Below are 26,947 nucleotides of genomic sequence, written 5' to 3' on the forward strand. Positions count from 1 at the left end.
CAACAACTCTGTGGCTGTTCTTGAATGGCCCAGCCAGAGCCCTGACTTAAACCCAATTGAGCATCTCTGGAGAGACCTGAAAATGGCTGTCCACCAACGTTTACCATCCAACCTGACAGAACTGGAGAGGATCTGCAAGGAGGAATGGCAGAGGATACCCAAATCCAGATGTGAAAAACTTGTTGCATCTTTCCCAAAACGACTCATGGCTGTATTAGATCAAAAGGGTGCTTCTACTAAATACTGAGCAAAGGGTCTGAATACTTATGACCATGTGATATTTCAGTTTTTCTTTTTTAATAAATTTGAAAAAATTTCTACATTTCTGTTTTTTTTCTGTCAAGATGGGGTGCTGAGTGTACATTACTGAGAAATAAAATGAACTTTTTTGATTTTTGGAAAATGGCTGCAATGAAACAAAGAGTGAAAAATTTAAAGGGGTCTGAATACTTTCCGTACCCACTGTATGACTGCTACAACTACATAGACCGTTAAATAAACCAGAGAGACACACACCTGTGACAGTTCTAACCATGGAGCTAAAGTACAATATAACACAGTAAGGTAGTATTACTACAAATACTACCTTTGTTGTGTCTTTATGTTTATAATTACATCCAACAAAATACAGAAAAACATCGAAATGAGGCAAAACTGTAGGAGAATTGCAGAAAATGCATATTGTACAAAATTAAGTAAGCAGTAAAGGAAAACAATGAAGGAATAAGATTAATTTGCTGCATATACAAGTTGTCAGGTAATTTAAGCATAATTAATGTTTGATGTCATGTTGGCAGTGAGAATGTCTTTGTTTGCATCAGCAGTTATGTTAAATAAAAATATACACAGCTACAATGCTTAGCTGATCAATCTGTTAGTTGACTGACAGACAATCGTCAGCTATTTTGATAATTGATGGTCTTTTTTTGTGCAAAAGCCAAACAATGACGTTAATGAATAATGTTTTTAGGTTTTAGACTAAAAATCTGCCTGTTGAAGAACTTTCATAGTTTTCCTGAGTTTATACAATTAAAATAAGCAGATTCACTGATTATAAAAATATCATTGAGTCTTAAATATAAATACAAGTGAATGAATATGGAAATTGTCTGGAGAAATCTGGCATGCAGCAAGTACAAAATCTTAATTGAATACCCTTTACCAGCTACAAAGTGAAACACACCTGCATCATTCTTAATGAGAGGTTCCCTGTCCTCACTCTCGTGCGAAGCAGCTGAGTTGATGGAGTAGCCATTTGGTAGCGGCATGGTACTCGGCTGGCCAGGAAATACTAAGTCGGTAAAATGATGTCACTCAGCCATGGTGTCAGGAAACCTGCTGGACAGGCAAAAGTAGTAATTATAAGCCAGGCACACACAAACAGAGGCACACATGGGGGATGTGAGACAAACATGTGACAAGCAAGTAAATATCAGAAGACAAGTCAGGTGACACGTCAGCAGATTTTAAATTAAAAAACACATTAGCAAGCAGGTTTTTACAAAACCTTCTGGACCTACTATGTTGGTGGGGACATCTCGCTGAAAAAAATGCATCCCTGGACCCTTATTCTAACTTTAACCCAATTGTAACGTGAACCTAAAACCAAATCTTATCCCTCAGACAGCCCTTTATACTTGTGGGGTCCAGCATTTTGGTCCCCACAAAGATAGGTAGCTAGCGTGCACACACTTACAAATGTTATTGATGCTCAGATTCACAACACTGCATAGCCAGTTAGTAAAATGATGAAGATGAAACTGAGTGAGTTTGTCTCTTCACCTTACTGAACCTGTGAACAAGAAATACAAAGGTAATATACATACACAGAGGTTTTATTGTCGTGTAAAAACTTTGATCTTCAAAAACATTTCAGCAACAATGAAAACCACCTGGATACACATCTTTCCGAGCTGTCCAACATGGATTTGAAAAGATTTCATTTAACCAAATGCCTTCTTGAAACATGAACCACCAAGCAAAAGACAACGTGAAAAAAATAAAATAAAAATAGTATGGAAATATGTGAGAAGGTGTGGGTAAAAGCCAGCACTTTGGAAAATACATTTGTACCTGGCTCCTGAGTAAACTTCTGACCATTTAACACATGAGCATGTGCATTCCTCAAGCAAGGCATTCCTGATGGTCCTTCTTAAGACTACTGGTAATTAACCTTGCTGTTAGGGCCCCAAACTGTGGTGTGACCTTCCTGAAGAGCGTGACATATCATGTTATTTGTAACACATGAGGTAATCCCTAACTATTGTGCTATGTGGCATCCATGTCCAATACATTTAAAAGGTTTGTATGCATGACAAAGAATACACCATTTGCCATACCACGTGATCATGTCTGCAAGTGTGTGTCTGTGCAACTATGCGTTTGTGAGCCCATCATGAGATGCTCAGAAAAACAGTCCAATTCACTTCTCCTTTCTGAAACAATTAATGCATCATGACATTTTATTGCCGGTTTCTGCTTCCTGTTATTTAAAAAAGGTGTTATATGTTATATATATATATATATATATAAATATGTTATTTTGTCAAACAAACAGCATGAAGAAAAAACATAGTATTCCATTTATAATGAAAGGAAACATTTTGACTGCAATATGAATTGCATAATTATTCTCATCTTCACTGAAAAACATTTAAAGGATTACAGTGTGATTTTTTTGCAAGGATCTGTACCAAATATAGATGTTTCCTTAAGCCTCTAGAATATGATGTGCAGACCAGGAAATCTCTGCAGCACCGCATTATTTAATTTAAAATTGTATTTTGACACATAATTTGTTTTTAACAAATATTACACCTCATGCGATTTGAAAATTGCAGAAAGCCATAATGCGATTTGATTAACAGTTCATGTTCATTTTAAGCTAGTTAAAATCTTAAATTATCTGTGAATGTAATAGGGTCTGTTACGTGACAAGTTTCAGACATGTACAGATACATAAGAAGAAAAAAATAAAATAAACCAACATGTCACTGAATGTTAGCATAAGACCACACAGGACTTGGAAAGGTAACTTGAATTCTAGCTAAGTTAGGTTTTAAGTATTACTCATAACGTTAGCTAGTTAGTGAACTAACCTTGCTATAACGTTAATTGGTGCGTTAACGTTCTTCAAATAAAGTTACAGCTTACCTTGAGAAGGGGTTCAAACAACAAAATACTCTTGGTTAAGACAGCCTGGTGTGTTGTACTGAACGGACATAACATTTTTCTACGAGAGAAAAACAAGTCACATGAGCACCGATGAGCACATCAGTTTCAGGGAGACGCCGGTTTCTGCAAAACATTAGCTACGCACAGTGAAGCTAGCTTTTATAGTTTACAGTCGAATTGGAGGAAGTGACGTTACAAGTGTGACACAAAACATCTGTTACCCATCAGATTATGTGACCCAAATGGGAAATGAAGACCTCGGGGCTTGTTGATGTTTTGAAGCTGTCGCAGTTTGGTTAGGTTTAGAAAAAGATTGTGGTTTGGGTTCAAACACAGAATCTGATGGCTCACGGAATGTGGTGCAACACCGGTGTTTGGGTTCACAGAATCTGATGGGTCACAGGTTTTGGTGTTACACCGGATATGACCATCAGTTTAAATCAGGGCCGTAGTAACGGGTTTTTTTTTTAAATCAAAAACACAAAATATTCTTTTTATGGCTTCCTCCAAGCCGTGAAAAGTTTCTTTAACTGATTTAAATTAGTTGGGAATAAAATAATTTTCCGCATATTTACGGCCGTTTTAATGTGTTGTTATGGCAACGAAACCACCTCCCGTGTTTTCTGGACGATAACGTTAGCAAACATAAAACCCGGTTGTCAAAGAGTTGGAGTTTATTAACTTGTTACACTTTTAGGCACCTGTAAATTATTCAACTACCGTCGCATTCATGGCTCATTACAGAGTAAGTATTTGGTTACAGACTCTGTAGCTGTTGATTATTTTTTTAAACGGTAAAGGTTTGTTTATAGTCGGTGTGCTAACTAGCTCACTAGCATCATAGCAACTTGTCCCCGTCTTGTTTGGTTGTAACTTGGCATTGAACGCACCTCATAGCTACCGTCTTTGTCATGTAACTAGTGTTGTTGATTTCAAAAGGAAAATTCCCATGACAAACCCACAAGTATTTTGCCAGTGGGTAAAACCTATCAGACGTGTGCTGCTAACTTATATGTCAAAGTCAAACATTTGTGTTATGTTTCAGGCCTCAGAATCTAAGCGAGAACAATTTAGAAGATATCTAGAAAAATCTGGCTTCCTTGACACTATAACAAGCGGTAGGTATACAAGCAATTCAAATACCTCATATAGCATGCACATTTGCATCCAGTGCATGGTGTTAAACACTTCCATTCACTTACTTTTCACCTATGTCCCTGCTGTGCTGATGCATCACCATTTCGTTTTTCTTTTGCAGTTTTAGTGGCACTTTATGAAGAGACTGATAAACCTAACAATGCTCTGGAGTATCCTTTTTTGTGTATGCAGCTTTATAGAACTTTTGGTGGTAATAAACAGTTGTTGATGTCCTTTAAATTATGAGCAGGGACCTCAGTCTGTGAGACTCCTTAGTTTGTCCTCAGCTCTCCACCATGTAAAATAGTTTCATTTCTGTGACTTATTTATCCACTCATCTACTGTATATAATTTTTGTGTATAACGTTTGTTTTTGTATAGGGATGGGTATCCAATCATCAGTAGGTCGATGGTTTGATCCTCGGCTTCCCCAAGTCTGCATGTCGAAGTGTCCTTGGTGTGTGAATGTGTGAATGAATTTCTGTGTCTGGTGAGCAGCTGGCACCTTAGTCTCCGCTCATCAGTGTGTGGATATGGACCATTTACCATTTTGTGTGTAGCATAAAGGGAACTACAACCTATTCTTGTTGTACAGCCCTGTGTTGTAAAATGATTAAAAAAAATACATCTACCATATACCTTGAATTCCTGGAAAGGTTTACGGCATTCTTACAGATTTGTGGCCTGTGTGAGATTTTTTTCCCCCCCCGTGCTCTCATCTATCAAGAACAATTAATGTCATGAGGAAACAGATTAAACATTGATTTTAAAGTGTGAATGCTGAAACCCACTGCTTGGTAATTAAATGCAGCAAGGTTACGGTTTCATGCGTCAACCATGCTTTAGTTTGTTTGTTCACTTTGAATATTACAGTATATAGACAGTATATCGGGCAGAAGATTAGTAACGTTCAAATGGAGCTTGTCATTGAGCCGGAACAGTTGTTTTCTTGCATAAATGTCTGTGAGAAACAAACTAAATCATCATTTTGCTTTACACGAATGGCTTAAGAAGGAAACAAGTCACTGGTGTTAGTGTCTTTACCCATCTTTGTTAAAAAAATATTTCTGTAGACTGAATAATGAGAGCACGTGTTGACCTTAACCACCTGCACAGTTTCATAAAGCTTCACCTCGGCGCGAGTGGCCCTGAGCCAGCAGACGTTGAGGCTCTTCGCATGGAGCTGGCTGATCTACAACAGAAATGCAACCTGCTCGTGGAGGAGAACAAAGAGCTGAAAAACAGGGTGAGATGCTGTTAAGAAAATTCTGTCTAAATATACAGATAAGCAGCGGTGCCTGTGTTTAAGACTGTCGCTCCTGCTGTAACCTCTAAACTCTGCTTTAATATCACTTTCCAGCTGATGCAGTACGAACCATCACCTGAGGATGAAGCAGCAGAGTAGAAACACGGGGTTTGTCATTTCTGTCTGGGGTAAAAAAAGAAAAGAAAAACATTAAATAATAGCCTTTTTTGAATATTATTTAAAATGTTTATTACATAATATTGTACAGTGAACACAAAATCACTGCTATTTGTTATATAACAACAAGCAACTTTTTTGCTTTGTCATAAATAAAAATGTTTTTCATCATTTGGCATCAGTTATTCTTTGATGTCCTAAATTAACAATTGGTCTTCTGTTTTCAAACAAGAGATTCTGCAAACATATTCAGCCACTCATCTAAATCTTTAGAATGGTCTTTCAAAGACATTTAAATTGATATCGACTGCAGTAATAAGTATCAAGTAAAAAATAAATTTCATACAAAAGCAGCGTTGCTGCTCGTTATAGTCTGATAGATGACAGCATATTGAAGTTTTTATTCATGTCACCATACTAATTCAAAGATATTTAGCAGTTATTTTCCACAGCTGCATCCAGAACTGTTTATGTTAAATGTTCTTGCTAAAGACCTCTCTGACATGTTGGAATGGGGTGAATTAATTCAGACAGCGTCACAGATTTAAAAGTATCCAGTTGCATAACAGCACTATGTGACCTGAAACAACATTATAGATTTGTGGGTTTGTTTTCCATTCCCCACAAATCATTCAGCTGTTGCATATGGCCAAATCATTAAATGTCCGTCTGAATGTCTGTAATGTAAGGAACCAAAACCAAAAGTCCATTGTGGTCTGATCACCTGTTAAAATCTGAAGAGTAGATGTTAGATTGCATATTGTCTATATGCTTCATAAGTTCTTTTCAAATATGATTGGAAAAAGGCTCTTCTTTTGTGTCAGGAGCATAATATCCTTTGCATTGGGTAGCAAAGGTTTTTTGTGTTTGTGTTTTAATGTTTTTTAAAGAACTTTTATATGTGCAGTAATATAGTGTCCATATAACTTGAAACCAAACATGGCTGAATTTCTTTTGCCATGTTGGCGAGCACACAGTCTGGTGCTTATATCTGCAGATCAGTTGGAGCTCGTCTGCTGCTGCCGCCACTACTCGCCGCTGACACCCGGCGGTTTGGAGAGGAGGCAGTGGGGCTGTTGCTCTCACGGCTGTGTCGCGATACAGAGCTCAGCTCCCCTGCGGAGTCTGGGCTCTGGGACCTGCTCGACCTCTTAACGTCTGATTTAGAGAGCATCCTCGGTCGGGGGCCGACACAGCTGCTACGTTGCTTCATGCTGTTGTTCCCGTGGTAGGAATCTCCGCTGTCTGAGCCGTTCCCCTCTACCAGGGTGGAGCAATGCCACGGTGGACTGACTCTCCGTGACTTCCTTGCAATGCCTGATAGTGTTGTGCAGGAGGAGGTGTCTGCTACAGGGAGGGTGGGGTACTCAGAACTCGCACACTCTCTGTCCTCATGATGGGGCGAAGTTTGTTCTTCTGGCTCATCCTGTTTGTCCGCAGGAGGAGAACGCGTCTCGCTGCTGGTGTTGTTGGAGTTGCTGTTCTGCTCTGTGGGGCTCGGCACTCCCTCTTTGCTGTCCTTGTGGCTGTCTGGCTTTGCACCAGGGTCCCCTTGTATTGGGACGAAGGCAGAGGAGGCATTAAGAAGAGGGTAGTTAGGTCCGTTGCCCTGCTTCTCCAACAGCAATGTATATCCACATGGTGCTGTGGGAATAGTAGTCTTGCGCCCCACAGATGTGCCTATGCAAACCTGATGCACAACTGAGTTCTTTTTTGACTTGTTGACGTAATAATCATCCAGGTCGTCCTTCAGATGTGGGTAGTAGTCCAGGATGCCCTTCTTTAGCCTCTTGAATCCCAGGTGTATGATCTCAAGAAGGCTGAGAAAAAGGGAGATGGAGGCAATACCTTGCATGAACACCATGAAAACAGTTTTCTCCGTGGGCCTGGAGACGAAGCAGTCCACCACATTTGGGCACGGCTCCCTTTCACACTTGTAAAGAGGGCTGAGGCGGTGTCCATAGAGAATGAACTGACCCATCATGAAGCTGACCTCCACCAATGAGCGAGTAACAATGTGGGCCACATAAGTACACAACAGAGAACCCCTCAGCGGTGCTTTGTTGAGCTTCCCCTGCTCCAGCTGCCTCATCTCCTTTTCAATCCTCCTCCGCACCTCCACCAACTCCGCGTCCACTGCCTCCAGCTCCCGACGGAGAGCCACCTTCTTGCAGTGGCGCTCTTTCTCCAGAGCGCGCAGCTGGTAGATGGCGTGACCCATGTAGACAAGGGAGGGAGAGGACACAAAAATCACTTGAAGCACCCAATAGCGTATGAGGGAGATGGGGAAGGCCTCGTCGTAGCAGACGTTGCGGCAGCCGGGCTGCTCGGTGTTGCAGATGAAGTCTGACTGTTCGTCATTCCACACATCCTCTGCTGCGACGCCCAGCACCAACATGCGGAATATGAACAGGATGGTCAGCCAGATCTTGCCAACCATGGTGGAGTGGATATGCACCTCCTCCAAGATCCCTCCAAGGAAGTTCCAGTCCCCCATTTTTTACATTAGCAGTGCTATAACCAATGAGGACAGAGAGATTGTTAATAATACTGCTGATTACTAATACTGATAATACTGGACTTTTGTGAGTATATTTAAACACATAACTTAGACATACGTTATTAATTCAAGAATAAAATAGTACAATATAGTCTAGAAGTCAGTGAAATGTCAGTTGGAAGTATGATCATGAAAGTTTGTACTGCTTTCTATGCTTTCAATCTGTGTGTCAAACATGAAAAGAAATGACCTCAAGGTGCTTAATAAGTTTTGTAGCCCGAACAATACTGACATTTTAGGAGATTTTTATACAATCTGGTACAAATAATTTAAAAGGAAAAACAATCACATAACATAAATCTTGAAACAGAGCCCGAGATTTGTTCAGTTCAACTCGTCAGTGCTCTCTGATGGACAAAGGATGTAACCTCACTTGTTTCTACCTCAGATCTAGTTTGGCATTTCTGTACTGCAATTTCTTGTTACTTATTTGTCAACATGTAAACTAATACTGAAATACCGGCCTGATTTTTCTTTTGTTATCACATTTCTATGCAAATAAGCAGAGGAAACAGGTGGCAGGTAATACTAAAAGAAACATAGGTCTGAGAACCAGCGCTGGAATGTATTCAATTACTGTACTTATGTGATGTTTGACCTACTTTTAGTATTTTTAAAACATCACTATATTTCAGAGGAAACTTTTGTACTTTTTAATGTACTTAGTTTGTTTGACAGTTTCAGCTACTTTTCAGATGAAGATTTTATACAGTAAATCATTTTATTTAAATATTACAATGCTATGATGCATCAAACTACCAATATTTGCACAGTATATAAAGAAGTTAAAACAAGCTTCCAATTTGACAAACTACAACATCAAAATGGCCTAACATGCTTATATCTAATTACACACATTACAGCTTGATGAGTACTTTTACTCCTTATACTTTAAGTTTATTTTTCTAACAATACGTCTATACTTTAAAAAATACTTCTTCCACCACTGCTGAGTTTTCAAATATACAACCAGTTTACCCAGTTACAACGGAGCACTCCCCCATTAGACACTAGTTAAAGCCATCAAGTACTAATCTGAAAGTATTACATGATTAAATTAGCCATTTTAATTTGATAAGTGAAGTTAAGACAATTAGCAGCATCTTAATCAAACACCTTCAGATATATTGGTAAAAGTTGGTAATCATTAGACATAATTAATCACCTCAAATACAAATCAATAATTGTGTGATGTTATTCATAAGTGACTTACTCAAAGGTACAAAATAGGGGATAATATAGTACTAAATAAAGCTGATATATTTGGCTCACTGTGAAGTTCCTGCAAAACGGATGACTTCCAGAAAAAGAATATATATATACATTTATTTTAAAATTAGTGAACTTACCTCTCATCTTGCATATAAAATGGAACAATAAAGATCTTTTGCAAGAATGCCGTTAAGCACAATCCTACGAGCACATCTTTTTATCTTCTTTGACCTTGTGTTAAAAGAAAAAAAAAAACTATTTAAATGAAAATATTAAAAAATATATATAACTAGGAGACTTTAGTCTCAACTGGACAAAAACAAATGATCCCTGCTGGCTCTAGTAGTCCACAACTTATAGCCTATGAAAGACTAAAACAATCAATACTGTTGCAGTGATCTGTGCCATTTACCTCGCAGCAGTGTGAATGGACTGACTGCCAGTTCCTGCGAGTCATTAGAGGTGAAATGTGTTGCAAATATTCAATTATTTGACGCACGCTGCCGGTTGAACTCAACGGAACATGAAACGGTTTGTTCCTCTGAGTTCACACAGGACAGATGTGGTGCACTGGGTTGGCCCCTTATATGGGAAGCTGACATCTGAGAGTGCCTTGAACGTGGATTATAATCCATACAATAATCTTAAAAAAAGTGGACTGAAAGATCGGTCAAAATAAATATTTCAGCCACAACAAACTACTGAGCTTTGTGATGAAGCGCTGTCAATTCACTGGTCTGCTATCACGAAAAATGTATCCGCTCTTATTTTCAGTAAATCGTTTCATTTTTCTTGTTGCAAATATTCATCAGCTTTACAGCTGTGAAGATTTGATGCTCGTGTTTGTCTTACATGATAGTAAATAGACTTTAGATTAGTAAATGATTTTGTCTGACAAATAAAGCTATCTGTGTCCAGACAGGCATTTTCCACAATTCTGACATTTTACAGACCAATCAATTTAGAAAATTCACAATTTCAAATTATTTGTTTTGCCTGCCCAGCATCCCAAAAAACAAAATATATTAAATTGAATTTATTTTAAAAGCTGAGACCATTACTTTATTGACTATCAAAATACTTGATTAGTTTTCTATAGATCCAATTGATCAAACTTTGCAGCTCTAGTTTCAGCTTATCCACACAGCTACATCCTGAAGAGTTCTGTCATAACTTTAATCTGCAGTCCAACACCAGACATGGTTTGTTTCCAAACCCCAGGTCACACTGGGAGCTTCATTAAACTTCACTTAAAACCTGTCATTTCCTCCAATTCCTTTTAACCAAGCTAACCAGACCAACAGGACATCTTCTAACTTGAAATATCACCCAGAACCATGTTGATCCTGCGGTTTGAGAGACCAGCTCTAGCTTCATGAACCACGAGTCTAGTGGCAGGTGTTGTACTAAGATGGTCTCACAAGCTGGTCTGTTATATTTAAAGTAAGGGATTGTTCACATGAAATTCAAAAAATACCATTTAAGGGTGCAACTAAAGATTTTCATTATTCACTAATCAACTGGAAATATTTGATTGTTTTTGAAAAATATGGAAATCATGGCATCACAATTTCTCTGAGCCCAAGTTGAAATCTTGACAGATAATAGATGTTCAACAGCTTTAAAAGAAATAAGAGGTTTATCAGTTTGTTTATCTTCAGGAGGTGACAGTACTGGTGAAAAAGGATCAGGGGTTTTTAGAGATGTCAGGCACCACAGGCAACCCCTCAGTCACTAGTCAGCCTCCATCTGTAGGTCATCTGCACTCCTGGAGGTATCATAGCTCAGTCATGTATATATAATCACAACAGTATTGTGTTGGCTCTGTCTGTCCTGTACCTCACTGTGCTGACACCAGCTACTCTTGACAACTCACATCAAGCCCCACACGGCAATTGTACTTGTTTAATCAATGTTATTTTCTTTCAACGCGGAGATCAATGAGACATGTCCGATTTCATACATGGCTGCTTCTTCACTGTGAATCTAAATTTAAAGTTCTTCCTCGCAGCTACTGATCCATTAAAAGGAAATCAATGACCATGGCTCGACTGACAGACGGCACCGGTCTGTTTTCCACACAGATGACTGCGGACTGGTTCCACTTTTTACTTTAAATATTCAGACACCTACTGGGACGTCAGTCTTTGAAAAAAAAAAAGGGGGGGGGCTCTGAATGACTTCTCCTGAAGTTTCCTCCATTCTGGCTCTTTACATTCTATTGCTAATTTAAATATCTTCATTTAGAGCTTGTAGGAGGTGTTATTGTGGGCCTGTAAAGCTGTTAAGTTCACACACTTAAGTTGCACACCGTTTCCTTATACTGAACGTTATCCGTTTATTACTCAAAATAACAGTTTCTTCCTACTAAAGATAGAAGATTAGGAGAATAATACATGCAGCGACAAGATCCATTCTGAAAAACCATCAACACAGTCGCAGAAACATCAATAAGAGACTTCTGTTCCTCCTTTCAGGACCGAAATTTGGAGAAATCTTACAGAAAACACCACAAAATTTTAAACTTATTCATGTACATTTTAAACCGTTTGTGGTTAAAGTCACTGGTCAACATATTTTTTAACACTTCAAGAACCGTAGCAGCGTTTCTGCGCATTTTAGCCCCCATACTCATATTTGACACTGCTGCAGATCATTTTTCCAACGCAGACTATAAAATATCTTTCTTCAAGGAAGCCACAGACTCTAATTTTCTGAAAATCATTGATTTGTGATTACTTAAAACTTGAACATCAAGTCTACTATTATTTGTCTCAGTCAAGTTATTGTTGCAGGGTAATGCGGTGCACTTTTACTTACTCTGCACCTTTGACAATATACGCTGATGATGGTCTCATAGTAAAATAAATGAACACCTGTGGCTGAAAGAAGGTAAGAAAATAAGACAAATCTACATTCCAGCCATGGAAAATAGCAGTTATGTGTAAAGTATGTGATTTGTTGTCATAAAAACACCCAGAAACGCTGGTTTGGTTCGTTCCTCTTAAAATACTGAATGTTCCTTTTTCTTTTGCAAAAAAAAAAACAAACAAAAAACAAACAAAAAAAAAAAAAACAGGTGCATAGGGATTAGAAAACAAAACTATCAGTAACTGTATATAAAAAAAGACAATTATTCCTGGCCGACTACCACCGAACACACAAATCTGGAAATCGTACATTTTATAAAACCGAAGGACCAGCATTGTTCTTAAAATGGAGCTGCAAAAACAAGCTTTCTACAAATGGTTCAGTGGACATTACATTCATGTCAAAACAAACAAATCTTTTCTTGACAAATAACCATCTCTGGTCCATCTGACAAAATGACGGATAGAACGAGGGGAGTGGGTTCAGACAATTTTCTAGCGACCTCCGGACTTGCGACCAGCCCAGGATCGGGACCGAGAACGTGAACGGGAGCGTGATCTTGATACGGACCGGGACCTGGAGCGGGATGGGGAGTGTGTCCGTCGCACTTCTTCCTCGGCGTAATGGGAAGTCGATGCTGGGTTGACGTTTTCTCGTGGAGATGCAGATTTGGAGCGTGATCGGGATCTCCCTCTGGACTCTCTCCGAGGCCTCTGCCTGTATCTGAAGACCATTTACACTCAAGTTTTTCCTACAACACTTATTTACTTAACTTTAATAACTTAATTTGACTGCGTTTATGCTTTCATTACAATAAATTACCAAAAACATTCTGTGTATTTGTTCATTAGAGAGAGAGAGAGAGAGAGAGAGAGAGAGAGAGAGAGAGAGAGAGAGAGAGAGAGAGAGAGAGAGAGAGAGAGAGAGAGAGAGAGAGAGAGAGAGAGAGAGAGTAACAGATGCAAACTAAAACCTCTAAACCGTGTCAAAGAGAAGTCGTACCTGTCATCCTCGCGGCTCCTGCTTCTTCCTCTTCCACACATCCGTCCACGAGAGCTGAAGGAGAAAAAAAAAAAAAAAAAAAGTGACAAAACAAAAATGAAACTTTTAAATACAACAACTGTGAGGAGTCAGTCTGCATAAAGAAGTTACTTAAAGAAGAACTCACCCTCGAGGACTCTCAGATCGTCTGCGATGACGGTCATAAGAAGGGCTGCGTGATCGGTATCTGTCGTAGCTGCGGCTGCGGGAACGTCTGCGCCGGCCATCTCGATCGTGGTCATCGTATCGAGAGGATCTGCTTGGAGAACGCCTTTCCTTTGTTTTCATCTGATTCGGTGCTGATGTAAATAAACAGTGGTGAGAAAGGAGTTAGCCCAGACTGGGAAAATAGAAAGCACAAAACATTCCCACAAGTAGCAGTTTGTGTGGAATACTAGTAAGAGCTCCTCAGCAAGATCTTTATTTTTAGATGCTCAGGGGGACTGCAAGACCTTGACTCTGAGATCATTGGTGTGTGTAAAAATAATTGCTTTCTGCCCCATGAGCCCTACAGAGTAAATCAGGGTGCTCCTCTATACTGAGCATTACAGTAGATGTGAACCAGTTAACACTTTCACAAACGGTTCAATTGGCTGCACAATGTTGTTATCAGGAAGTGCCTGCACTCAATATATGCATTAGAAGACAAAATATACACAGAGTCTCAGAGCGCACAAGCTGATTCTGCGTCAGACAGTTTGTTTACTCCTATCAGAGCACATGTGGAACTAAAAATCCACTCCTTACTGCTAGTATGAATGGAGCCTTTGATAATGTTATTAGTTACCAAGCAAAACTAAGAAAAGAAGGTCCAGGGTTCAGGTTTTGAAAATGTTATAGGCAAGTATTTTGCCTTTGACCAGCAAACCCCGTTGAATCATTTTGTTCAGTTTTGCTACCACGGCACTTTGCAGTTTAATCCAATGTCATTCTTCATTTTAATTCAATTATCACCATCCTCCATTTCACAGCTTAATCTGAGCATAAGAAATACTTGTTGACAGACTCAGTATTTGGTTGCTTGCAAACAAAAGTTGAACACTCACTCTTTCTGTCACCCTGGGCAAACTGAATTTCAATCTGCCGGCCACAGACCCACTTCCTGTCCAGGCTGTGAAGAGCATCCTCTGCATCGCGCACATCCTCGAATATGCTGGGTGGTTAAGGGTTTTGTTTGCTCGCATTTTTTGGTTAAAGACCACACAAATCCAAATAAATGTTTTCTTTTCCTCTTGGAAAGGTGAAGTCAGCAAGGGAAAATAAAAAGAACCACTCACATAAAATCTTAAAAACATCAATTCCATTTTTCTTCAAGATCTCATCAAGATATTTTGCACTTTGTTAGTAAGAGGGATGCAGGATATTCAAACATTTTCTTTAATTTGTGTGGCCTGGTTTATAAAAAGGTAGAACAGTTTAAAATGAACACAATATATATGATATTATTATTATATATTACTTAACTAGCAAATTAAAAAAAACAAAAAAAAAAACAAAAAAAAAAAACACACAGGCTCAGTTGATTTTTGTAGAGATAAAAGATGAAGCAAGCTTTTCGAACAAATACTTGTCCGGGGGATCAGGATGACAAATATAAACAAATCAAATACATTTATAGTTGATTAAGTTGCTTTGAGAAAAAATTAAAATGGCATTGTTATCACAGGGAAAGCTGATTTTGTCGTCATGTCAAATTTGTGGATTTGTCTAGGGAGGATACAAAATAATTCAGACTTGTTACCTTTGCCCATGCTTGACTTTGAACTTCATCTTGATCTTTACACTCTTTTATCGACTCCCACAGAGACTTGGGTTTCCTGCTTGCCTTTTCCTCTTAAACCTCTTTTCTTTTCCCAATTCTTTGCCGCCATTTCCAAGATTTGTCTCCGTTCCCTTTTCCTCTTCATGCTTTACTTTTCTCTTTTCAACCTTTTCCCTCCCTCTGATCCTGAAGGTCTGTGTGACTTGTCTTTACAGCTACTCTATACGGGTCTTTGTTACTCTTTGTGGCCGGTTCCACAACTGGATGCTTTTACATTTTCTGAAGCAATAACAGAGAAATATGTGTGTTAGATATTCAATCAGATTATGTGCAATAAAAAGAAATGTTATAAATGCATTATCTTCTCTGCTGAAAAAGGAAATTGGTTAGCAAGAACACAAACACAGTTAAAAAACTCATTGGGAAAGGATATTGAATGTATGCAAATCCTCTTGGTTGACGTGTATAGAAGTCAAGTGGGATGTAGACATCTACTATCGGCCCATAGCGGCCAAACTCACGCCGCAAATCCTCAGGCCTGAACACCGTAAATACAAGTATGACTTAACTGACCATCACGGGCAACTCTTTCCTACATCATTAACCAGTAACAACAGCTGGGAGAGCAGCTGATGAGAGGGCTTATAAAAAAAATAAAAAATAAGTGTACAGTTCTCCCCAAAACACAATAACGTGTTTTACCTCTTACCTGGCGATCCGACAACCTGTCCACACATGGTATCCGTGTTATTTGTTTACATTGTTACATGTTATAAGTTTTACTGTTGCTAAAGACACATTTTTCATTCTAAAGGTTGTATTTTGTTCTGCAACAATGTTTTGGGGTAAAGTGACACTTTAAGATACGTACACTAGTTTGTAAACATGCAATTCAATGTAAAAAACCCAAACAAGTCTCACTGTTGCTCCATTCAGGTTAGATCAAGTACAACCTTTTTCAGCAAATAAATACTAGTTATGTCTTAAGTGCATGGGTGAATGTTACCACGATAAAGATAAACGGATAGATTAAGATAAGCACTAACATGCTTTTTTCAAACATTCATATACACACTGCGTTAGTCAGCATCAGGCAGTAATTGATCATATGCAATCAGATAACGAAAAAGTAACTGTTGTCGGCTGTCATATAAATGACTCTTGACTTTTACAGTAAGTTACTGGTTTTCTTTTCTCTTTGTTTATTTTGACTGTTGTGCGCCACAACACCAAGGAAAATTCCTAGTTTATGAAAACCTACTTGGTAATTAACCTGCTTCTGACTCCGAGTCTGTTCTGACTTACTTTTGTCCACTGTTATTTGTGAAATTACTACTGCTGGATGAGTAGGTAACTTAAAATTAATAAAAAAAAATAAAAAAAAGAAGGTAATATTAATTATTTAGCTAGGTCAGTGGATTATAAAATTGATAACTATTATTGTCCACGTCGTTTGTATGTGTTCTGACCAAACCAGAGCGTTACAACATTATTACAGGAACATCTTCCAGTGTTTTGATGATGTGCAGATGAAAACTGTTGGTAAAGGTAGCAAACTGCACATATTCTGAATTACAATACTGTATATAATTACTTAGAATTATGTAATTTGTGTGTCCTTGTGCTTTGAGCATTTTAAAGTCAGTAGCATTACTGTTGGTTTTACTGAACACCAGAAACTGGACTGAAAAATTGTTGACCTTTTTCTATCAGCCAAAAGCACAGATGCATCACCTTTTTTTTTTTTTAAACTGTTGAATGACAATGGACTACCATACTAAGTTTAACATTACATTAATAAACTTGTATACGCACAAGTAATGTTTTAATTGCTTTACACTATGTTAACATTTAACAGATATTAAAACTTTAAAAAAAATTAAATTTTTCTAAGGTTACACATTTATTAAATCCACACATGAACATGTAACATTAAGTTAACTGTAAGATTACTATAACATTGTAAGAGTTACTTAATTAAATAAATGGCTAATAAAAAAGGTCATGTAACTGTTATTTCAGCTAGAAACTTCATTCAAACCTTGAAATGTTCTACATCTTTCAGTGCAATTTAAGGTTTTTTTTCCACTATAAAATCTTATTCAGATTTAGAACATCTCCTGTGTTTCCAAGTCTTCATAGTCCTCCAGCTACTTCATGCCATTAAAGCCAGCAATGCAGTTTAGCGTCAGCTTTTCAACAATTCTTTAAATATTCTACATCTTTCATACTTCAAACTTTTCAAATCACCAATTCAGTTTAGCGTAAGTCTTTAAGCTTTCACGCCACAGTGTCTTTAGAAATTGCTTTTCTAGTTTAAGTATAAGGTTGTAACGTTAATGTATAATAGTTAACGTTACCCCATTAAATAAAAACAGATAATTAAAATTAACAACAGTCAACTGAAATAACGGTTAGGCTAACCTGCTAACGGTAGGTTTTTTTAAAAAAAATAGTCCAAACAAATAAAATCTGGATTTTTCACAAGTTAAACTTATTTTACCTGCAAATTCACCAAAAATATTTAGTTAAATGTTCATTGTGCGTTAACGTGTCGTTGTTAATGTTAATCCTAAACATGAAAGCGTGCACGGTCAACGTGCAAACAAAGAAACGTTGCTAAAGCACGTTAAGGTTTAACAAAGACACATTACTGTTAAACTTGTTTGTTTGACCTAGAAGTGTAATGTGCTGCTGTTTATAAATATTCCTCTTATTAAGCGCCTCAGCACGCCGATTTTAACGTAACTTGAGCCTCCGACGAGGATGCTAACATTAGCTGCTAGCTAAGCTACATCAGCTAGCTGCCGCTGACATGAGTTAGTTAGCGTTAGTGAATGAGCTTCGTATCTGGTTGTGGTCTGAATGTGGACTCACCTTGACTCATCCGAGATGTTTCTGACAAACAAAGATGTATTTGGAGGTCTCATGTGTCTGGCCATTAAGTTACACAGACACACACAGCAGAAGAAATGTTTTGGGAACGGAAAATCTGCAGCGAAAATATTTGCAGCGCATGCGCACTTTCAAGGCGCCTTCTGTTCTTCCTCTCAAACAGTAATCAGGAGATAAAAACCCACAGCGCACCCTGCTGTGTGGACTTTTCACCTCCTGCAGCTGTGGCAAAAACAGTGTACTGAATAAAAACTTGTTGGTTTATTTCATCATTCAGATTTATTCACAATAGTATTAAGCATTTTTTTTTCATTGTCATCATCCAGGTGGCCTCCTCCTTGAAGCTGAGCTGCTTTAGCTGATCAGATTCGTTTGCTTCTGCTGATGAAAGTCACAGAGCCAGAAGTGAAAGTCTGGAAAAGTGAGAAAGCATCTACAATTTAAAAAACTCACAGTCTACGTTTCTTTCTAACACTGGAATACTCACATTTACAGCAGTTTTTCTGGTAAATAATTAAAGCCACTGACCTCCACCATGTCGTCCCCTTGGATCTCTCGGACAGAGGTGAATTTGTCAGTCTCAGCAATCAGTTTGCCATTCTCCTCTCTGACAGTGCACTGGTCAAAACCCAAAACGTTTTGTGTCATAACTTCCTTTGTTAGCCAAGAAAAAAGCATGCCTCCCATGCATAAATCAAATTATTACAAATTAAAAATGCAAAATAAACTTCCAGAGGTTTAAGGCACAAAAGACACCAATCTCTTCTACAATATTGATAGTGAACTTAGGAGCAAGACAGATATCGTCATGTTTCAATATTTCCTTTTGTTTATTGTTTCTTTCTCTGCATCTTTTACAGCATTTGTTTAAAAATTGCACAAAAATAGTCCTGTAGCCTCACTGACATGGAGACACTTTTCATGGTAAAATGTTGGCATCATCAGCTCAAATAAAAGTATCAAGTCTTCTGTGCTCATAATATGCGTAAAGTGTTTGAGTCTTACCTTAAACTTCCTGCCATCCACAGAAGTCATCTCTGACTCCTTTCCGATGCTGAATGAGTGGACTTTAGTGCACATGGGAGTCTTCATTGTGTAGGTGAAGTCTTTGCCGTTCTGCTCGATCACTAGCACCGGTTTGACTTCCTTTCGCATTTTGACAACCATTTGAGGTGCACCTTGAATGATTTATTTTTTTTAAAACACGATAGATGCATACATAGGCAAATAAATCTTTTAAACATGAAAATGTTCTTACCTACTACTTTTAGGAACTCCTCAAGGTTTTCCTCAGAATAAACTTTCCATGTGCCATTGAAGTCCATGTCTGCTGGTCGTGTTGCTTGCCCGAGGATGTTTGTTGTTCTTGACATAATCCCATCACCCACTCTACTGGTTGGCAAGTTGGGGACTTCAAACTCCCTGTTATTTGGACTGGGATTTCCAGCAAGAGCCACGATAGGTTGAACTATCTGTTAGTCCACATTTAGAAGCTGTGGTGTAACATCTTTACAGAATGCAACAACAGATGTTAAGTAATGTATATGGGGTTCGAATCCACTGTGAGACACCATTGTGTCCCTGAGCAAGACACTTAACCCCTAGTTGCTCCACCAGCGTCAGCTAAATGAATAAATGTAAATGTATATAGATAAAATATGGCACCAGATATGAGTAAGGGGGGGGGGGGGGGGGGGGGGGGGGGGGGGGGGGGGGGGGGGGGGGCATATGAAGGTGTTTGCCTGGATAGACCAAATCAAACATGTTTCTTCTTCCAATATGTTCAACAAAATTGCTGCATCTTGACACTGAACACAGGCAATTAACCTTTATTTCAGACAGAAATGAGACTTTCCTTCATTTGACAAATATTTATGACTTGAGGACATTTTCTTTTTCAAAATATAAAACAATACATCGACTGCTACACACACACACACACACACACACACACACACACACGCACACACACAGAAAGCACAACACATTTTAAGGCATACATGTGGAGGCAGTGGAAGCTCAGGCTGCAGATATGAAAAATGTTTTACCTCTTTAACCTCCTAATAAAAGTGTCCAAGCATGCTCAGTTAGCAGGAACAGATATGTAGAATTTTGTTACAAAGTCGACAAACGTAATCACTGCTTTAATCTAAGTGAAGCTCTTAGAAGTCAAAACACTTAAGCTTACAAAACAGTAACATTTTAAATAGATTTAGGTGGAACAGGTTTTGGACAGAAACACTTATTTATGTGTGCAGAGGAATCTGTCAGTACTGTGTCTTGTTGCTGTCCCTGAGAAAACATTGATCAGTCATGGAGCGCTGTTAGTGCTAAGCTTGTTCACATACCTCGGTCAAACAATATTTGCAATTTATTCTTCACTTGTAAGTCATTTTAACACCAGATTTGTTACTTCAGTTTCACCAGGACACTTAACTGAGCAAAACACATTTTCAATCACTGGAAATTATACCCTCTGGTCGTGTTTTTATATATATAGGATAGTATGACTGGATTGATAACAGATACCAATATTGATATTTGAGTTTAAAATGTTTTGATAATGGCATCACCTGCTCAAATGAGTTCTTAAAGAATTTTGACCAGGATATGTAAAGAGTGAGACCCTTTTCACAGTTAATAAAAGGACCAAAGGCACCAGTTTAATTTAAAGTTGCTTGTCGGACCAAATAGCTTCAGAAACCACCTGTACACACCTTTACGACATCATATGCTAACAAACCCACATTCATAGCCACTTGAGGTGAGAAGGAAAGCTGGGTTTGAACTCCTCTCTCAAGCTCGCTTTAATTAATTTGGTACTCAACAATTCTGTTACTTTTCATGTGAATAACCGACCCCAACACTATGCATGTCTTCCAGGAGCGACTGTCTGAAACTGTGTGCTGTTAGCACAACATTCAAACGATATCTGTCACTGTTGACGTTTGGCACAATACAGGCTGTAATAAAATCCTGAAAAAGCAAATGGTCAGTGGTACATGCTTTGGTAATGTGTTACATGATAAAAATCCTTATGAACTCATGGATTTTTTCTTTTTGCATAATCTCATCTCACAAATACAGAACATGGAAAAGAATAACACTATCAACTATTTTAAATTAATAAATGTCAAGCAGGGATCTCCACTCTTTGAATACAACAGATGACACAAGGAGATTATAAACTGTAAATATGAGAGATATCATGAGCCATCCTCTTCCTCGTCCTTGTTGGGACCGGGGTCACTAAGGCAGCGTGATAGTTTTATTTGCTCTTGCTCATCCTGATCGTCTGGCACTTTCGTCCTCAGCTGAGCGTCACCTTTGGCTCTCTGTGCGTTGCTCTGATTGGTCCTCTGGGGTGATTCGTTCAACAGGCTGACGGCATCAGGAGGGCAGGGATGTGGCTGAGCCGTCTGGCCTCGGGGGCTCTCACTGTTATCATAAGTGTAAACCTGGTGTTCTGGGATACAGAAACAGAGCAGCGATACATTAGTGCTTAAAGTTTTTCTAAAGCAGCTGCAAAATCATAAAAACGTTACCGTAGTTTGGGCTTTGACGAGGGTTGTTTTTTTTTTTTAGGATGTTTAGGTAATCTAAGGGTAATTGTCTAATCCCTACGATCAAACCTTTTAGTAAAAAGTAAGTTTAGTTTATTTAATTAAAGCTTTATTATAGTTAGTTATTGTCAATTTATGGTTGAGAGAATATGATCCAGGTTCACATTAGAGCCAAATGGATACTGAATTTTTGAGGCCAATACTGACATTGGCAGTGGTAGAATGTAACATAGTACAGTAATATTATGATAAAGATTAAGCTACCCAGCAGTATATAAAGTAATTATAATTAGCTCTTCTGTTACTAGCTGCAACATTAAAGTGATCTTTCCACATAATGTATCACTAATTATAATCCAGTAATATAATATATATATATATATTCTGAGATTGACCATTCTGCATAATGACTCATTTTACTTTTGGTACTTTAAGTATATTTTGATTGAATACTTAGTAAGATTTTGAGTGCAGAACATTTACTTGTAATTTTTACACTGTAATATTGCTACTAAAAGATCTGAATACTTCTTCCACCACTGGATACTGAAGTTATCTACTGGCTGATACAATTTTCTTTTTTACATAAATATTTGGGCAACATTTTTGTGAGTTTTGAGATCCCTTGAATTTATTTTTTTAAAAACATGATAAAGATACTGTATGTACTGAGCTGGACATTTGGTGGTCAAACAAAATAACCCACTTAACAGACATATATTTAAATCAAATTAATGTATAATCTTGTTATCGTTGTTACGTCATCATGCAAATCAGCTTTAAAATATTACTTTACATTTACATTTCTTTGACACTTTTATCCAAAGCAACTTATTGCTATGTATGACATAGGTTGCACACCTCTGGAGCAACAAGGGGTTAAGTGTCTTGCTCAGGGACAGATTGGTGTGTTACAGTGGGGAGTTTAACCTGGGTCTCTCACACCATGTCTTAAGGCGAGTGTCTCATCCATTGCGCCATCACCACCCAACTTTACACTTTTTATTGGTCCCTCCCTGTATTATGTTCAGACCCAAAATCCTGTTTTACCCAGAAATATGTAGAATTAAAGAAAGAAAATGATAAGATGAATTGTGTGTTTTACCGACCTGAGTCAAAGCAGACTTTTCTCACTGGCGCTGGTGCTTCTTTGCGGTTTGCAGGAACCGTGAGGTAGTGACTCATCTGCAAATGAGACACAAAAGGTTCGTCAGGATGGAACTTTGTTTCAGAGCTAAACATTTTAAGAATTCGCTTCACAGCATTCATTCTAACTATTTATGTGAGTATACAATCCTCCCTTTGAATATGCATCTATAGAAACACAGTCTGTCTGTCTCCTGCAACCAGAAGAAAAATCGTTCATGCTACTTTTATGTCAGTCTTAGACTTTGGTGATATTATCTATATGCGTGCTTCAGCTACCACATTAAAACAACTGGATGCTTTTTACCATTGTGCACTTAGATTTATCACTGGTGATAGTTATATACACATTACTTTTATGAATATCAACATGTTGGATGGGCCTCTCTGTATGTGAGACGTAAGCAACATGCTCTCTTGGTAATCTACATAGCACTTATTTTAAAACTACCTCCATATATATATCAGCCTTAATGTCCACTTGAGTAACAAATACAAATACTAGGTTACAGACATGGATTACTTTAAATACGCCAGCAGTCTCCACAGAGTTGGGGAGGACTGCTTTCAATTCCTTCGCTACATATTTATGGAACAAACTGCCGACTAAACTCAAGTTAAACAGTCAATGTTTACCAAATTTAGAAATGTTATGCAGAATCATTATGATGTTGTATGCTATTTTATGCTAGTATGCTAGTTTAACTTGAATTGTACTTCTTGGTTTTATTTGTTTTAATACATTTTTATATATTCACGTTTGTTTGTCTACTGTACATGTTAACATGTTTACACAGGCCACAGCCTGTTTTTCCTGTTAAAATAAACTTAAATAAAATATCATCTGCTATGTACGTTCTGTGTTCATATGTATACAAATATTAGGCAAAAACTCACCCTCCTCTCCATCTCCACCCTCTGCTTCCTGAAGCGAATTTCACTCATACTGTCCTCAAACGGGTCGATCATCAGGTCATGTCTGCTGTAAGAACGAAGCTGAGGACACAGGAGCAAAACTATGAACCGCAGCGTCAGAAACGCGTTAATTTGCAAAGGGCTTCTTAACCAACAAGCGACAGACTTTTCCGACAACTCATCAATCTGCCTGCAACACATCTCAGCTCAACAACACGATCAAACCCAAAGCAAACTGACTACTACCAACACTTGTAGTTGTGTTACCAACCCGCTGTCTGGTCTTCTGCAGGTGGCTTCGCAGGATCTTTCTGATCTCTTCCTCGCGACTTTTTGAGATGCTCGGGATTGCCCGTTGTCTGGCCGACCCTCTTGGCTGAATGTTTCTGTGGAGACACACGTAACATATCACTGCTATTTAAAACAACAAACTATTGTCTCAACAAATTCTATTAAACGGCCTTAACAGAACTAAAAGGACAAAATGAGCATATATATTTCTGCAGTAGTTGATATACCAGAGGTTTACAACCTTTATTGGCTTGTGTTGCCTTATTTGAAAACTAATTCACAAGGAAAAGGAAAAAACAGAGTAACGTCTGATAACACAAATATAGTTTTCTTCATCATCAATGTTTTTGGCATCTGTATTAAGAACAAAATTAGAATCTGCATGTTGTTTGTTGCTCCTACAATGTCATGTTATTCTCTGCAGTAATTCTACAGCAGACTCTACTTTTGGCCTTAACATCTCCTGCTTGGTTCAGACCCTTTTTGAAGAGTTTTTTTTTTGGATGTGCATGTGTTTATTCGCCATTGATAACCAGTAATCCACATTAATAACCTTCTATCCTGTGCTATATTTTAGAACAAAAAGTCTGAATATTTTGGTAGCATATAAAATAAAAAACATACATGAATGCTTGTGTTTTGTGATGTATTCCTGCTTCCCTACTGTGCAGACACTTTGCTGCTTGCTTACATTATTTTTCTGATATCCTTGTTCTTTTATGCTAAACATTATGATCAGATGCACTTCATGACAGATGATCTTGGATCCTTATAAACAACTGAGACTTTATGAAAAGACACAGAAGGTTGCGACCATATTTTTTAGCATTTATTTCTTCTTCAGTACTGCGAGAACTGCTGTTCTCCTGTGCCTTTGATTGATTGTTTGGTTTCTCTACTGCACTTTTTTTTCATTGTTGCATTTGGGTGACTAACTGTATTTCGGTTATATTCTATACTTTATTTCATAATACTGTATGCATTTTATTTCATTTTATAAATTTTTTTAAATCAAAATTATTATTGATTTTATTCCGTTTTTTATTGCACATTCCTTTTGAATGTCCTTGTAATGGTTTTCTTTGCCTTTCTAAAGCACTTTGAATTACCTCTATGATTTATATGTACTACATAAATAAAGCTGCATTTTTGTTAGTTTGTCATGTAATGTTAGTGGCATTTAGCCATGCAGGTAGTTTGTTTTTTCAGATATTTGTTTCCGAGAACACCAATGTATGTTTCTAGAGAAAATGTCCCGGTTACTCTGGGTAATCCATAAAACTGGACTGAAACTGACAGGATACTTCTAGTATTCGTACTTACTGCATGGAGACGGACGACACAATCGTGGGCAGCTTAGCGGCGCTTCCACTCTCCACCAGCATCATGGCCTGTTTCATCTCCATCTTGTTGTAGAAGGAGATGAGCTGAGGCTCAGTGGAGCGGTCGCCTGCGATCAGCCACCTTTTCACGTAGGCCTTGTTGAAGCGGTTCAGCCTGAGTCCAGCAGAAAAAAAGCTTTAACAAAATTTATACCCACCCACCTTCATGCAGGTGTCCTTGACCAAAGAGAAAGTGTTAAAATCTACTTAGTGTCCCAAATCTAAGCACCACAACCATGGTGGAAGTACCACTACAGGGAATTGTGTGTTTTAGCCCTGTACATATCTGATACCTCCAATCATATGAGGTAACAGAAAATTAAATAATATTGGCATGAAATATATAAGTCATGAAATCTGGTTCTTAACCACAACAACAGGATATTAATTTGGCAAAATGACTTCCTGTCACTCTGAAGCATCAACGTTTGCAGCAGCAACATGGGAGAATTTGTACAAGATCATATTCACACTAGAAAATAGTCCCATTTAGCTTGGTCACGGTAAAAAAAGAGATCCTTTTAGCCAATTCCCTCCTATTATAAATGATTTATTTTGCAATCACTCATTTTTGAACGCGACTCATCATAGCAAAATATCAAAATCTTCCCTCAAAAGACAGTAACCCAGAGGAGATGGAGGACATGTTGAGAAAGAAAAATAAATCATACTTGTCTTTCCAGTGATGATGCCCGTAATGACCACAGATGTCTTCAATGCCTGTGAGGAGATGATCCAGGAACTGAAGACAGAATGAGTTTTTATATGCCGTTATAAGTATCTTATGAATGATGATGAACAATAAACACCACAACAATGACAAATGGCATTTGAAAATCATCTGAAGTTTGACTTTTTGTCCTTTTATGTAACTCTAGTCCTTTATTGTTTAGCTGTAAAAACTCACAAATTATTATTGATCTCACCTGTGTGTGAATCTCCTCATTAATTGATCCTTTGGTCTCCTTCTTCCTCTTCACCGCCAGAAGCTCCACCAAAGGCCTGATTGTCATTCCCTAAAGACAGAAACAGGAGCGAGGTCTTTTTCAGTATAGACTGTATAACTTGTTATGACCCTGGGGTCATATTTTGTTGTTTGTTTATCTCTCCTGGCACTGTCAGCTGTTCTCCTCCATTAGAGTGTGTGTGTGTGAGTGTATGCAGGTACTGGAGAACAGGTGGACACACTGGATTGGTCTGGTTGAGCTGATTGGAGCCTCCTGATTGGGCATCTGGATGACAGCAGCCATCTTAAGCCCTACTGACAGGAACTCTCCCCCTCTCTCTGCCATTCCCAACCTGCCTGAGGACTGTGTGTTATGTCTGTGTTTATTGTACATAGTGAACGGTTGTGACTATATTCAACTTAGATTGTAAGTAGTTTATCGTAGTCCTTCTGATTGTCTTATGACAACCTGGTTTTGTTGGCTTTGCCATTTTTGTTGCTATGAAGCAATTTCCTTTGTCGTAGCTATATTGTGTCAGCTACTAGCAGTGAGTAGGAGTGAGAAGCCCTTTCTTTTGTTTGCACCGTTTTCTCCTGTTTTTGGACTTAGAAGCCTAGTTTTAGAGCTT

General features: G+C 38.2%; 6 protein-coding genes across 12 annotated transcripts in view; 1 reads left to right on the forward strand and 5 right to left on the reverse strand.

Moving 5' to 3' along the window:
• The window catches only part of si:ch1073-513e17.1 (sialin), a 15,132-nt gene extending 11,814 nt beyond the window's left edge, over nt 1-3,318 (reverse strand). Inside the window, exons 1-3 of one of the 4 annotated variants that reach the window (XM_046058175.1) lie at nt 3,154-3,318; nt 1,697-1,792; nt 1,184-1,335 (exon numbers count right to left, since the gene is read on the reverse strand). In XM_046058175.1, the coding sequence (XP_045914131.1) occupies nt 1,184-1,268 (85 nt within the window). In that variant the 5' untranslated portion in view covers nt 1,269-1,335; nt 1,697-1,792; nt 3,154-3,318. Of the gene's footprint in view, nt 1-1,183; nt 1,339-1,696; nt 1,793-3,153 lie in introns of all 4 variants that reach the window. The other 3 variants (XM_046058174.1, XM_046058177.1, XM_046058176.1) reach the window with 3 other exon arrangements.
• A 379-nt stretch (nt 3,319-3,697) lies between these two features.
• LOC123976220 (c-Myc-binding protein-like) lies at nt 3,698-5,905 on the forward strand. Its single transcript, XM_046058180.1, has 5 exons — nt 3,698-3,919; nt 4,220-4,292; nt 4,433-4,481; nt 5,428-5,557; nt 5,672-5,905. The coding sequence occupies exons 1-5, from the start codon at nt 3,905-3,907 to the stop codon at nt 5,714-5,716; spliced, it is 312 nt and encodes a 103-aa protein (XP_045914136.1). The 5' UTR covers nt 3,698-3,904; the 3' UTR covers nt 5,717-5,905.
• On the reverse strand, nt 5,796-8,263 carry LOC123976219 (gap junction alpha-9 protein-like). Its single transcript, XM_046058178.1, has one exon. It carries the CDS (start codon nt 8,229-8,231, stop codon nt 6,720-6,722), a length of 1,512 nt encoding a protein of 503 aa, XP_045914134.1. The 5' UTR covers nt 8,232-8,263; the 3' UTR covers nt 5,796-6,719.
• Nucleotides 8,264-11,819: 3,556 nt separating this feature from the next.
• LOC123976979 (serine/arginine-rich splicing factor 10-like) lies at nt 11,820-18,210 on the reverse strand. 4 transcript variants are annotated; one of them, XM_046059399.1, is made up of 6 exons: nt 18,058-18,210; nt 15,614-15,718; nt 14,465-14,568; nt 13,546-13,717; nt 13,380-13,433; nt 11,820-13,094 (listed from the first exon to the last, which is right to left on the reverse strand). In XM_046059399.1, exons 1-6 carry the CDS (start codon nt 18,120-18,122, stop codon nt 12,872-12,874), a joined length of 723 nt encoding a protein of 240 aa, XP_045915355.1. In that variant the 5' UTR covers nt 18,123-18,210; the 3' UTR covers nt 11,820-12,871. The 4 variants fall into 4 exon arrangements, with proteins under 4 accessions (XP_045915355.1, XP_045915354.1, XP_045915357.1 ...); XM_046059398.1 differs by having other exon boundaries at nt 11,820-13,100; XM_046059401.1 differs by lacking the exon at nt 15,614-15,718 and adding an exon at nt 15,160-15,459 and having other exon boundaries at nt 11,820-13,100; nt 14,465-14,571; nt 18,058-18,196.
• Nucleotides 18,211-18,359: 149 nt separating this feature from the next.
• LOC123976896 (fatty acid-binding protein, liver-like) lies at nt 18,360-19,439 on the reverse strand. Its single transcript, XM_046059289.1, has 4 exons — nt 19,334-19,439; nt 19,081-19,253; nt 18,604-18,693; nt 18,360-18,488 (listed from the first exon to the last, which is right to left on the reverse strand). Exons 1-4 carry the CDS (start codon nt 19,398-19,400, stop codon nt 18,438-18,440), a joined length of 381 nt encoding a protein of 126 aa, XP_045915245.1. The 5' UTR covers nt 19,401-19,439; the 3' UTR covers nt 18,360-18,437.
• Nucleotides 19,440-19,888: 449 nt separating this feature from the next.
• The window catches only part of LOC123977105 (Na(+)/H(+) exchanger beta-like), an 18,919-nt gene continuing 11,860 nt past the window's right edge, over nt 19,889-26,947 (reverse strand). Inside the window, exons 6-12 of the mRNA XM_046059603.1 lie at nt 26,299-26,388; nt 26,044-26,114; nt 25,314-25,487; nt 23,971-24,085; nt 23,682-23,780; nt 22,748-22,823; nt 19,889-21,541 (exon numbers count right to left, since the gene is read on the reverse strand). Coding sequence (XP_045915559.1) covers nt 21,282-21,541; nt 22,748-22,823; nt 23,682-23,780; nt 23,971-24,085; nt 25,314-25,487; nt 26,044-26,114; nt 26,299-26,388 — 885 coding nt within the window. The 3' untranslated portion in view covers nt 19,889-21,281. The remainder of the gene's footprint in view (nt 21,542-22,747; nt 22,824-23,681; nt 23,781-23,970; nt 24,086-25,313; nt 25,488-26,043; nt 26,115-26,298; nt 26,389-26,947) is intronic.

The sequence above is a fragment of the Micropterus dolomieu genome, linkage group LG09 (assembly GCF_021292245.1).
Source record: "Micropterus dolomieu isolate WLL.071019.BEF.003 ecotype Adirondacks linkage group LG09, ASM2129224v1, whole genome shotgun sequence".
NCBI classification, from domain to species: Eukaryota; Metazoa; Chordata; class Actinopteri; order Centrarchiformes; family Centrarchidae; genus Micropterus; species Micropterus dolomieu.